Source organism: Papio anubis, chromosome 8 (assembly GCF_008728515.1).
Source record: "Papio anubis isolate 15944 chromosome 8, Panubis1.0, whole genome shotgun sequence".
In the NCBI taxonomy this organism is placed as follows: domain Eukaryota; kingdom Metazoa; phylum Chordata; class Mammalia; order Primates; family Cercopithecidae; genus Papio; species Papio anubis.
Genome location: NC_044983.1, coordinates 74326117 through 74340503, shown reverse-complemented (window position 1 = coordinate 74340503; position 14387 = coordinate 74326117). Strand labels below are relative to the sequence as shown.

General features: G+C 35.5%; 1 protein-coding gene across 2 annotated transcripts in view; it reads right to left on the bottom strand.

Annotated features, from left to right (window-relative positions):
• ZC2HC1A (zinc finger C2HC-type containing 1A) overlaps nucleotides 1-14387 on the bottom strand; it is a 52901-nt gene that overhangs the window by 3216 nt on the left and 35298 nt on the right. The window contains exons 8-9 of one of the 2 annotated variants that reach the window (XM_003902890.4): nucleotides 6412-6528; nucleotides 3181-3288 (exon numbers count right to left, since the gene is read on the bottom strand). In XM_003902890.4, coding sequence (XP_003902939.1) covers nucleotides 3181-3288; nucleotides 6412-6528 — 225 coding nt within the window. The remainder of the gene's footprint in view (nucleotides 1-3180; nucleotides 3289-6411; nucleotides 6529-14387) is intronic. The other variant, XM_003902889.4, reaches the window with a different exon arrangement.

Here is a 14387-nt window from a genome sequence, read left to right as displayed (position 1 = left end):
TTAATGATATTAAATTATTGTAATGCAATAAATAACAAACTCTTATGCATGCCCTCACAGGGAGGTCTCTATTATCTACTAACAAAACAGTAATAAAGGTAAAATAGATGCTAGATGAACTATACACTGTAACAATATTTTAGAGCAAAAAGCTTGAGATTATAAAGGTTTTATCACAAATGTCAGTCATTAAAGAAATCCAGATTCTACTGATGAAATAATTAATTGGAAGAACAGCTATTTGATTCCTATAGAAATATGTTTACATTCCCTCCTGGCATGTGTTCTTCTGAGAACATGATACTTAATTTAAAGTCCCCAGAAAAGGAACTCTTCATTGCTAGGACAATTATAAGCATGACACTACTGGAAAAAATAAATTTCTTTTTATATCCACAGAGGTAGTTACTGAAGAATTCTAGGTGCTCCCTAGTTTGAGTGCATCTTTCATACAAGCAATTTAGGAGTGACAAAAACAAACAAACAAATGAACACTGAATTTTCTAATAAAAGGCACTAGGGATCTAAAAGAGACAAAAATAAAGCTAAATGTCCTGCATCAAGAAATATACTCTTAGATATTGAGAGCAAATTTATAGCATAAGCATAATTTATTTAAACCACAAAGAAGACCCACTAATGAATTAGAAGACATAACCCCAATCAAGAAAGAGTACCAAGGGGAAATAAGTCAGCTTTATTGCCAACAATATATGTAAGAACTATTTTAAAAAATAAAAGGTCATTTCAGTGTTAGCGTATACACACTCAAGGAACTCAACACACATACCAACATTAATAAATATCAAAACTTCAACCTAACTAGATATTGCCTAATTTCTTTACATAATGGCTGGCAAATCTATAGTTTCAATGGTAGTATATGAGGTTTCTTGGTGTCTTACATTTTCTAACACAATTCGTACTGTGAAGAGTTTTTTGGTTTTGCTAACCTGATGAGAGTGAAATGGATGGTAGCCTACCACTGATATAATGTACATTTCCTGATTGCTTGTAAGGCTGAATATCTTTTCATATGTTTGTGTTATTTTTGCCATTCGGATTTCTCCTACTGTGAACTGACTATTCCCTATCCCCTGCTTCCACCAAAACCCAAAGCCATTTTCTACTGTATGGGTTTTTTAAAACTTTATTGGTAGAAACTCCCCACAATTCCTAGACAATAATTTGTTGGTTTATGTATATAGTAGGTATTCTCTCTCAAGCTATCATGCTATTTCATTCTATCCATGGAGCTTTCTACAGCACTAGTTTTCCTTTAAATAGGATTAAATATATCAATCTTTTGCCATACAATTTGCATTCACTAAATTATTCAAGAAATCCTTTCCTAACTCAGATGAAAATGAGACTTTCTTCTGTTTTATTCTAAAATCTGGATAGCCTTCCTTTCTGCATTTAGGCCTAATTTAGTTCACATGTAACTGATTTTTTTTATACTTGATATGAGGAAGAAAGTTTTTCTCTACATATGGATGGATGTCCAATAGCCCCAGCACTCCCACTTCCCAAATCTGTACTGCTAGTTCTGAAATGTGGCAAATTTCCAGTTACTTATGAGGTTGGGGTCTCTTGCTTACCACCCCACTCTGATAGAGTTCTGTTTGTCTATTCTTTAATCAGTATCACATCTTAATTACTGTGGCTTCATACATCATTCACACATTTTTCTGTTTAACTTGTCCTGGCTAATATTAGGCTTTTGTGCTTCGTATACATTTTGAAAACAACTTGTCAAGATGCATGAATTTCATTTGAAAATTTCACTAAATTCATGCATTAATTTTGTGGAGAACAGATAGCTGTACAAGACAGCTGCATGATATTAAAGTTTTTATGTTATAAAGAAGGTATGTAGAGGCATACCTTGGAGACACTGCTGGTTTGGTTCCAGACCATTGCTAAAATGCAAATATTGCAATAAAGCAAATTACATGAATTTGTTTGATTTCTCAGTACATATACAATTTTGTATTATACTGTAGTCTTTAAAGTGTGCAACAGTATTATGTCTAAAACAACAATGTATACATGTACACAATTTAAAAATACTTTACTGCTAAAAGATTCTAACAATCATCTGAGTTTTCAGGGAGTTGTAAACTTTTTGCAAGCAGAGGGTCTTGCCTCAATGTTGATTCCTGCTGACTGATCAAGGATGGTGCCTGCTGAAGGTTGGGGTGACTGTGGTAATTTCTTAAAATAAAACAATGAAGTGTGTCACATCGATTGACTTCCTTTCATGAATCATTTCTCTGTAGCATGTGATGCTGCTATTTGATAACATTTTACCCACAGTAGAATTTCTTTTGAAATTGGAGTCAACTGTCTCAAACCTTGCTGTTGCCTTATCAACTAAGTTTATGAAATATTCTAAATCCTTTGTTATTTCAACGATGTTCACAGCATCTTTGCCAGGAGTAGATTCCATATCAAGAAACCGTTTTGTTTTTTTTTTTTTTTTTGAGATGGAATCACGCTCTGTCACCGAGGCTGTAGTGCAGTGGCCCCATCTCAGCTCATTCCAACCTCCGCCTCCCAGGTTCAAGCAATTCTTCTGCTTTGGCCTCCCAAGTAGCTGGGATTACAGGCATGTACCACGCCCAACTAATTTTTGTACTTTTAGTAGAAACAGGGTTTCACCATGTTGGCCAGGCTAGTCTCACCTCAGATGATCCACCTGCCTCAGCCTCTCAAAGTGCTGGGATTACAGGCGTGAGCCATCACAACTCCTCATCCATTCCAGTTTTATCATGAGATTGCAGCAGTTCAATGATATCTGCAGGCTTCCCTTCTGATTCTAGTTCTTTTGCTATTTTGCCAGCACATCTGCAGTTACCTCCTCCACTGAAGTCTTAAGCCCCTCAAAGTCATCCATGAAGTTTGGAACTTCTTCCAAACTATTAATGTGTATATTCTGACCTCCTCCCATAAATCACATATGTTCTTAGTGGCATGTAGAATGGTTAATCCTTTATGGAAGGTTTTCAGTTTACTTTGCCCAAATCCATCAGAGCTGTACATCTTAAAAGCCATATTAAAAGAAAAAAAATCAGCTTTTCTACAAATAGCTTGTTACTTACTTTTGTATATTGTCCTTGGAAAACTATCATATACTCATTTTTATTTTAGTTATTAGAATAGCAGAGCTAAACATACCTGGCTATGTAGCTCTCATTATACGTTTTTCTTTTGTTTGTAAGCACACCTGGGGCAGGATTTCTTGCCAAACTAGGTGGTGTGGAATTTCGAGGTTTGACATTAGCTCTATGAAAAAAAGAAAAAATAATGGAAAAGTATTGAACAGTGAGCATGCATTTCTCAAATTACCTACTCACATGATTAGAAAGAATACTTAGAACCTTCAGAGAAGTTCAAAAGATTAAAGTCCCAATAATTATTTTAAATCTGAAAGCAAATAGCAGTTAATATTAAAGATAAACCAAAGAATTTTGCACTTACTAACACTATTCTGATAGTAAATAAAATCAACTAAAATATGTATATATGCTTTACATGAAATTTATAAGGTAATTATTCTGAAAGACACATTTTTAAAAACAGTTTAAATTTATATTTCCCTCAAAACATATGTTCTGATAAATGGTTATGGATAACTGTTAAATAAACACACAAGTTTCATTATTATTCTAAGCATACACGATGTAGTTAAAAAAAGAATTTTTTGCTAGTCACATTAAAGAATAATACTCAATTTATGAAAGTTCTAAAAAGCAGCAACTAAAATAAATGAGTTAATATAATATTCCCTTTAAAGATTTAATTTACCAACTGCACAGCCTGGGCTATCCGAAATCAGAGGGACTTCTGGTTGGATCATCCATGAGTCTCCGTTTTGAAACTTTAAGAATCAAAGAAGGTTTAGAAAGCTAAATGATGATGATATAACACTAAAAGTAGAGGCTTGGGAATGCAAATGAATTTAGATTCAAATGTCAATGCTACTTACAGTGTCGTGACAGTAAGTCTGAGTCTCACTGTTTATAAAATGATCACTTATAGAAAGGTTATGAGATAAAAAGTACAATTCATATAAACATTTAGATAGTTGATGCTAATACTATTACTACTGTTATTGCCACTGCAAGTTAACATTTATAATAATAGTGTTTACTCCATGTCAAGTACAATTCTATTTTGTCCATAGAAATTTATTTATCCTAATAATCCTATGAAATAGATAGCATTAATAACTCCATTTACAGATAAGACAAATGAGGCAAAGAACCCCTAAGTAACTTACCCAAGGTGACACTGCTAATATGTTCCAAAGCTAGGATTTAGATGTTCATTAAAGCATAGTTCCCTCCCTCTCTATAGAGCTTTAACCAAATCTTTAAATTTCACAAGTGAGCAGTGTTGTGTTATATGAACAGTAGAATACTTTAAAAAAATGCCTCCAGATTAGAGGTTCTTAAACTTTAGTGGAAATTCTTCTTACTCTGCTTGCATGGCAAAGTAGGAGAGAGTACCCTAAAATTGTAAATAGCTGCTTCCAAAGTACATGCAGGTAATAACATCCACTATTTTTCAAACAGCCACTAAAAGACAAATATGAAGCCAGGTACTACACATGCCTTACTTGATGTCCCCCAAATCTCAGAAGATATTATTCCCATTTTAAAGTGGAAGCATGTTCAAAGAGATTATATAAATTGTGAGGCTACTATGTGGCTACAGCAGTACTTGAACTTCAGTGGGCTGTATTACAGAACTTATATTCAATATACAATGCTGTCATTCAAAGTGGTTGCTTTGCATGGTTACTTCTTTAAATTACTTCTAAACTTCAACAAGCAAAGAATCACTTTGGTGCATGAATGGAATGCCCTGCACCTCTTCAAATGCACACTCCAAGTTCATTCATGAGGTTTACTCTACTCTTGTGTATAGCCTCTTTTGGGATGTTGTAGAACTACTAGAGTCTCTTTCTAGAAATTCAATCTCTAGGGAATCATTGTCAAAGAATGGCATTTAAATAGGAAGAACACTCTTTTTGGGGGGGAGGGCGGCTATAGAATCATCTTAAGTGAATGAAATATACGAATAATACAAACACACCTATGAATATATACACATGTCACCATATCGGTAACTTGAGGTTGTTCAAAATATTTATATTTAGAGGAAAATATAAGAGATTATCATCATTAATAGCTACCAATATTAAATACCTGTCATTTATTTTTAGTAACATATAGAACGGCCTTGATCACTTGAAACATCTTGCCCCATTCTTACACAGTCCACAAATTTTTCTTTCTGTTCAGAATCTGCAAAGCATTACTCTTAACTCTGTATCTAGAATCCACCTGTTACAACTCATATTAATAATTAAGAAGGTTTAATTTTGGAATTGTACTTAATCCATCTTACTGCTAGTCACTGTTACTGTGAGATCTGCATCAGAGGGTTCTGACAGTAGAATCAGCAAAATGAAAAACGGCTCACGGCACAAACTCTACCTGCTAAGATTTATCACTAACTACTTAAAAATAGCAAATGGCTGCTGCTAGTATCTTAAAGACTTCTCTTATTTTTATTTACCTAGTTAAATTTGTTATTACTTTTCATACATACATACTGAGCAGACTGCTGTAGTAGGTGTTGGCTGAAAAGTTAACTAAGTTACTCTGCTTAATATTTTCCACCATTAATAGGTAAATTAATTTTTAGGTCCTAAAATCATATTTAAAATGCGGGCTACAATTGAGACCCAAATTAGTAAACCTTGAAAGCTCATGCTCTAGAGTTTCAAAGTAACTGCCATTGCCACACACTCTTTTCAGCCAGCCAAGTCAAAACTGGCTGTGTCATACTCTTTCCCAAGTTTGACTCTTTGGCAGTGTCATACTCTCCCGGTTGTAGGTGGAATTTACAACCATCTAACAAAAAGACTAAGGACCCTTGGATTGAAAGTTTCCTAAAATCTTTTCTTTTTCCAGGCTTTTTATAATAGTTCACAATATGCTTATCTAAAAGATAATCTAACAATATTATAAACTGCATGAGACATTATTTTTCCCAAACTCTACTTTTTAAAACTACTATTATAAAAAAAATCCTAATTACTACTAAAAAGACTTCATAAAAAACAATTAAATGAGACTGCAATTTAAAATCTCCAAAAATTAATATTTAATGGAATAAATGTATAATCTAAAAACAGTTTTATTTAGCACAACAGAAATGCTTACTAAAAATCAAAATGTTTTAAATCCTAGATTATTCAACACATTTTGGCTTAGAAATTATTAAACAGATTTTTTTTTTTAAGTATAGGACAGTAAAACTTACATTATTCCATTACATAAAGCTTTTAAGGAAATATCTGAAAAATATTAACCAAACTGAGTTACAAATACTTACTTGTAAATAGGTAATAACTCATGTCTTTTGATGGCACTGTCTGATTTTGTATCACTGTCATACAACCTTTGCACAAGTCTTCCCGTTCGAAGTGGAGGGCCTAACTTGTCCATATTACTATTAAAATATATAAAGGTGTACCCATAAGGCGATTGCTACTGTTTTTTTATATAAAGTTTTTTTTTTTAAGACATTATTCTGGTTTAACAGAAATCTACTCCTCAAGTCCTTAATTTTATCTGACTGTCAAGGTAAGAACTAATGTCCAGAAGAATCCTCAGAGAGAGTTCATACAATGTCCATTATTAGGTCTGAAAATTCTGACTACACAGGCTACCCTACACATCCAAACAAATGTTAAATTATACACAGCAGGGCAATGGAATCAATGAAGAAACTTAGGAAGGACAACTATTTCAAAAAAAAAATCATGAAGCTAGAAGTGAACTGAATGCTGTTATTCACAAATAATTTTTCTTCCTCCCTGAATTCAGAGAAACTTTCTCTATTCTTCATATTATTTATTTCTGTGCTTTTTAAAATTCCAAAAATAAGGAATCGAATAAATAACATTTACCCGATCTGACTTTCTAACTCCACTAACTTCTAACAAAAAAAGTGACTTTATTTCTGAAATGTATCCAAAGTAAAACAGGACTTGGCATCGAAAAAAAACCTTGGATGACAATTCTAAAAATCACATGTAATAATGGTAAGGGGCCATTCCATCTAAATATATATACACACACACACACATTTTGACCAAAATTATAAAGGATCTCCCTCTAGAGGATAGCAGGACAAACTGCAGGTTTGTAGGATATTTCACTGTTTTAAATCAACCAACCAAATAACTGAATCATATAAACTATCACCAACCAACATCTAGTCATAGTAGGAAGCAGGGAAAATTGAATTACGAAATTAGGAAAGAAACGTATTTGCCTACTGAATAACACATCACTGCTTGTTAACTTTAAAAGTCCATTCTTTTTAAGAGATATTTGCTCACTCATTTCTTCACTTATTCACTGACTATAAACCCCTGAGCATCTATTATGTGTCAGGCACTGTGCTACATTCTGAGGATGTGGTGGTAAATAAGATAGATCTGATGCTTTTTCTTATGGAGTTTAGTGTCTGAAAAGAATGTGTTCATTTTCCTAGATTGCAGATATCTAAGAGGAGGGATACATTTTATTAATTTTTGTCTTCTTTCAGTAGCTTATATATATCAGGCATTTTGTTGAAAAAGTTTATATTAATGCTTTGCAGGTGGTGGTGTTTATGTGAGGATTTAAAGTTCTTAAAAGCAGCCTTCATTAAATAGATGTATTAAGTAAAATTTCTAAAATATTTTAAGTTAAAATTTGTTTTTAATTTGTTAAAGTACTAAGAAAGCCATCTATTGGAATTTTAATTAAACATTCAGATTTTATTCTAAATCCTTAATTATCAAAACATTTTTGTTCCAAACAGTGGTTATCTAAGAAAAGGCATCTGTGATTCTGGAAATAATGAGCAAAATTTTTCTTTCTCAGAAAAAAATTACTGAAAGTAAAATTTAGAAAATCTTTTATTATATTTTAAAAACATACTCCTCTTATATGATAAGAAATGGTCAAATTCTACATGTGATACAATAAAGTTCAGTTCAAGAAAGATGTGTAAAATATAATAAAAATCTAAAGGTAATTATCTAATTGAAAGCTAATTATCTAATGGAAATATTACATATATAAAAAGATTGCCAATATTTTCAGATTTTGAAAACCTAATTGAAGGACGGGTTCCAATAATGATTTGAACCATACCTGTAACATTCAATTCGATTTATATGTGTGCATATATATACACACACATGTACATTCACAACTCAAATGTTACTTAGGCTGAAAGTTAATGAATGCTATTTTTAGGCTAAAATGACTTAATAACGTATTCTAAGTTGCCATTAGGCTATCAAAAACAAAACCTATAAATCTCAATAACAATCAAGATTTTATATATATAATACTTTTGCAGGCCTTCAAAATACTCACAGCTGAATGAGTATGGTGATGATATCAACCTATCCCTGATTTGAAATAAACCTTAACATAGGAAACGTCGTTTACTGTTGATACCAGGAGAGTGAATTCACTTAGGAAATAAGTAATGTTAGTGTGGCTTACTAGGTACCTTGTAGGAGTGTAGTAAGTACTGTAGATTGAGATATAACAAAAAGATGATTTCTGAAATAATATTGGGAAAAGAATTTACCAGATGGTATTTTGTATCTTTGTACACTACTGTAGTTATGATGCTATAAGGCAATCTTGTCCAACCTGCAGCTCGCAGGCCACATGCCACCCAAGATGGCTTTGAACGGGGGCCTATACAAATTCATAAACTTTCTTAAAACATTATGAGATTTTTGGGTTTTTTTTGTTTGTTTTTTTAGTTCATCAGCTATTAGTGCTTGTGTATTTTATATGTGGTCCAAGACAATTCTTTCAGTGTGGCTCAGGGAAGCCAAAAGATTGAACACCCCCCTGCTCTAAGGCAGTTTTGAAATGTGTCATACCTCTACTTTTGATCCTAAATTCATCAATCCTACACAAATAATTAGTACCTCAATTCCATGGCAAAGTTAGCTCCCTATCCAAAATCTTCAATCATTGTTATTCACATAAGAAGCCAAGCTCTGGAATTCTAGGTTATCACAAGCATTTCTAGATCAACAATAAAAAACAAGCTCAAAAAAATTTACATAACATTCCACACAAATTCAATTCACACACATCAAAAGAATGGATTATGAAAACAGCATGTTTCCTAGTCATATAAAAATGTATTCAAAAACTAAAGACATTTACTTCTTAATGTTTTTAATAAGGTATGAGAAACAAAATACAATTTTTTAAATTAAAAAATGCTCCATACATGCCTTTGGTTGCTCTAATTTTATGTGTATTACAGTTGATCTCCAAAGTAAACGTGTTTTTCATAGTAACTAATCTTTGATATTTGATAGTTTCGGCTACTGAAAATTATTAGCTGAGCTATCCATTTAAACTGGTAATAAGGTACAACTGTGTAAACTCTAGGAAACAATTCAAATGGGGAAATATTTATTTAAAAGATCTGTGATTCATTATACTTCTAAAATTTCCTGGAATTAAAGATAATCATCTTTTGGCCGGGTGCAGTGGCTCACACCTATAATCCTAGCACTTTGGAAAACCGAGTTGGGTGGATCACTTGAGGTCGGGAGTTTGAGACCAGTATAACATGGTGAAAACCCATCTGTATTAAAAATACAAAATTAGCCAGACATGGTGGCACACACCTGTCCCCGCTAATGGGGAGGCTGAGGCAGGAGACTCACTTGAACCCAGGAGGTGGGGGTTCCAGTGAGTCAAGATCACTCATTGCACTACATCCTGGGCAACAACAGCAAAACTCCATCTCAAAAAAAAAAAAAAAAGATAATCATCTTTCAGAAGAAGGGAAAAACTTTCCACTTGGGTGTGTTTTGTTGTTTTTTAAACAAATCTGTTAAAATTGACCTGGAAATTGATTTGATTGCTTTTTTTATATTAAAAAAAGGTTTTTTGTTTTTGTTTTTTTAATGGATATGAGGTCTTGCTATGTTGCCCAGGCAAGTCTCAAACTCCTGGGCTCAAGCAACTCTCCCACCTCACTCTCCCAAAGTGTTGGGATTACAGGTGTGAGCCACTGCACCTGGCCTAATCCACAAACTGTCTAGAAGCAAACAACCAAACATATGAGAATTTTTCCGAGTGCAAAAACAAATTTCTTTGTGGCATGATTCTGTTACAGATCACTGGTATGCCTGATTAAAGTGGACCACAATAAAGATTACATACACCAGACTTTAAACAATTGCAATCCACTGAAATAACAGCATTTACTAATCTCAGTGAATGCTCAATTTATTGAGCATTACACCTGACCAAATGTCTTAATTCAACCTTTATCCAATCTGAATCATCTGTATAAATCAAAATAACAGTTGTCATACAAACTTCAAGTAATTCTTTCACTTGTACCAGATGATAATTCTATGACGTGCCTATAGATTAACAGATGAGGGAATTAATTTATCTTTTTTCACTTATTAACCGAAATTTTTTTGTTAGCCTAGGCATTCTGCTAGATTTTAGTTACAAATGGAAGCAAGGCAGACATAGTCTTTGCCATCATGGAGCTTACATCTAGCAAGAGAAACAAATCATTACTTCACTAATTCTTAAAAAAAAAAAAAAAGGAACTCTGTCACTAAATAGACAGCTATGAACGGTTCTAATTTAATATAGTAACATTATAATGTTCCAGTTAATATAGTAATATATTGGTAGAAATCAGCTCCACCACTCTCTTTCCAGTAGTTGGAAATCTTCCTTTAATCTGTAAGAATCTTATACAGAATGGACAATCAGAATTTGAACAGATGATTGACAGTTAAATATGATGTGGGACAGCCAAAAAATATGTACTCTTCATGGCATTATTAGCAATGCATAACTGACAAAATTATTGTACTCAAAATCTCTGCTTGCTGGCAAAAGCGTATTTTCCATTAGTAACCAGGTATGTTGGTCAGATTTTCTTGGATCAATTGTCAAGGTCTAAGCAGAGTCACAGATGTTGTCACAGTCAGACAACATGTCACAGCATGACAAAGAGATACATGCCCAAAGCTATTTAGTGGCAGAGTATGATGTAGAAACCTAGTCTTCTAACTCCAAGGTCAGCGCCTCTCTTCATTATACCAGCCAGCTTTACACACCCTATCTAGGAATACTGTGTCAGTACAATTTAATATTGCCAATTGACAAAATTGCCAGTACTACAGAAATACTGAAAAATATCAGCTTTTAATCTATGATCAACTGTAAGTGAAACTATAAACAACACTATGAACAAACATTATTACCTAACATGGAGGCCAATTCTCTGTGATATGGTAAAATGACTTTGTAAAATTAAAGCACATACTGCTATGTCTATACTTCACTTAACCATCCAATGAGTCAACTCATTGGAGAAGAAAATAAATCAGATCAGTTTCTTACCATTAAAAGATAAAAATGTTTTACTTTTCAACTACCTGATCTACTGATAATCTGTCTCTTTCTTATGGATAGCCTGTCTCTTCTTTTTGGAAGCACAACAGTAAGAAAAATCACTTAACTCATAAGACATTGTTTATTTATTTATTTTTCCTTTTCTATAATGATAATTACATTATATTCCTTTAGGTCTTCCATTTTCTATGTAGTCTGAGTTGAGAAGCAAAAGGTAGTTACTGTCATTTGACAGATATCTTTGTATATATTTCCCACATAAAAAACAAAATGAATGTGAGCCACATATAACTTATACTTGAAAATAACATGAAAAGGGGTGAGTACATACAGTACCTTCATCTGTAACATCCATGTACTTGCATTGGGACTAATCAAGGAAACAACTTGACCCATGGAGAACAAAGAAAAGAGAGGCAGGATGACAGCCCACCTTGGAGTGACACAGAGCAAGGGGAACCTCCCTGGCCCAGGAAGCGGTGAGTGAACGTGTGATCCTGGGAAACCACACTTCCGTGAAGCCACTCCATTAGGGCCTTCAGTCTGACATACAGATATGGGGAATCTTGGCAAAGCAGCTGCTCAGGCACATGCGAAGACCCAGGAACTCCAAACTTCCCAGCAAAAGTAACTGCAACTCCAGCAAAGCAGGATGTTAGACCCCCGTACATATCCTTAAGAAAAAGGCTGAATCAAGGGGACCAAGTAGGGATGGTCTGCAGGTCTCACTTTCATAACACCTCACAGGATAAGACCTACTGGCTTGGAATTCCAGCCAGCCACTAGTAGCAGTTTTGAGTCTACCTGGAATGGAACTCCTAGGGGAAGGGACGGGCTGCCATCTTTGCTGTTTGGGTAACTCAGCTGTTCTGCAGGCGGTGTAGACTACAAACCAAGTAGGGGCACAGAGGATCCCCCAGCAGAGTACAACTGCTTTACCAAAATGTGGTCAGACTGCTGGTTAAGCCAGTTCCCAATCCGTTCCTTCTCACTGGGCAGGACCTCACAACCAGGACCTCCAGCCATCCCTGCTGGTATTTTCCAGCCCACAGAGATTTGAAAATTCCCTGGGACAGAGCTCCCAGAGGGAGGAGTAGGCTGCCATCACTGCTGTTTGGGTGACTTAGCCATTCCAACCAGCAGGCTTTGGAGAGCCAAAGCCAACCAGGACGAAAGTGGTACCCCTGCACAGCACAGCTGCTCTAGCAAATTGTGGCCACACTGCTTCTTTAAGTAGGTCCCCAATACTGCCCCTCCTCACTGGAAAGAACCTCCCAACTGGGACCTCCGGCAGCCCTGCTGGTGTTCTCTGGCCTACAGAGATTTGCAGAGTCCCTGGGATAGAACTCCCATAGGGTATGCAGGCCACCATCTTTGCTGTTTGGGCAACTCAGTAGTTCCAGTCTTTGGAGTTTGGAGAGCCCATGCTGACCCATGGGTGGAAGTGGTACCCCAGCACACCACAGTGGTCCCATGAAAATGTGGTCAGACTGCTTTTTTAAGGAGGCTCCCAATCCCATTCCTCATCACCAGGTGGAGCCTCCCAACTGGAGTCTCCAACCGGGTGTTCTACGGCTGACAGAGGTTTGAGGTCTCCCTAAAACGAAGCTCCCAGGAGGAGGGGCAGGCCACTACCTTGGCTGATTTACAGCCTTCTCTGGTGATACCTCCAGCTACTGAAAAATCCAGGGTGACTACTGACTGGAGTGGACACCTAGTATATACAAGCAGCCCTGCGGAAAAGTGGCCAGACTTGTTCAAAAAAACAAACCCATCCGAAGGTAAGCGACCTCAAAGACTCAAGTTAGGTAAGCTCACAAAGATGAGAAAGAATCAGCACAAGAATGCTGAAAACTCAAAGAGCCAGAGTGCCCTCTTTTCCTCCAAGTGACCACATCACCTCTCCAACAGGGGTTCACAATCTGGCTGAGGCTGAGACAGCTGAAATGAAACAAGCAGAATTCAGGATATGGACAGGAACGAAGTTCATTGAGCTAAAGCAATACATTGTAATCCAATGAAAGGAAGCTAAAAATCATGATAAAACATTGCAGGGGTAGGCAGATGAAACAGCCAATATAGAGAAGAACATAACAAACCTGATAGAGATGAAAAACACACTACAAGAATTTCATAATGGAATCACAAGTATTAATAGCAGAAGCGACCAAGCAAAGAAGGAATCTCAGAGCTTGAAGACTGGCTTTCTGAAATAAGACATGCTGACAATAGAGAAAAAAAGAATGAAAAGGAATGAACAAAAGCTCCAAGAAGTATGACATTATATAAAGAGACCAAATCTATGACTGACTGGTATATCCGAAAGAGATGAGGAGAATGGTACCAATTTGAAAAACATATTTCAGGATGTCATCCATGAGAACTTTCCTAACCTAGCTAGACAGGCCTACATTCAAATTCAGGAAATGTAGAGAACCCCAGTAAGATACTCATGAGATGATCATCCACAAGACACATAATCATCAGATTCTCCAAGACTGAAATGAAAGAAGAAGTGTTAAAGGCAGCTGGAGAGAAAGGCCAGGTCACCTACACAGGAAAGTCCATCAGACTAACAGCAGACCTCTCAGTGGAAACCCTACAAGCCAGAAGATATTGGGAACCAATATTTAACATTTCTTTTTTTTTTTTTTTTTTGAGATGGAGTCTCACTCTGTCGCCCAGGCTGGAGTGCAATGGCACGATCTCAGCTCACTACAACCTCTGCCCCCTGGGTTTGAGCAATTCTCTTGCCTCAGCCTCCCAAGTAGCTGGGACTACAGGCATGCAAAACCACACCTGGCTAAGTTTTGTTTTTTTTTTTTTAAATAAAAACAGGGTTTCACCACATTGGTCTGGCTGGTCTCGAACTCCTGACCTCAG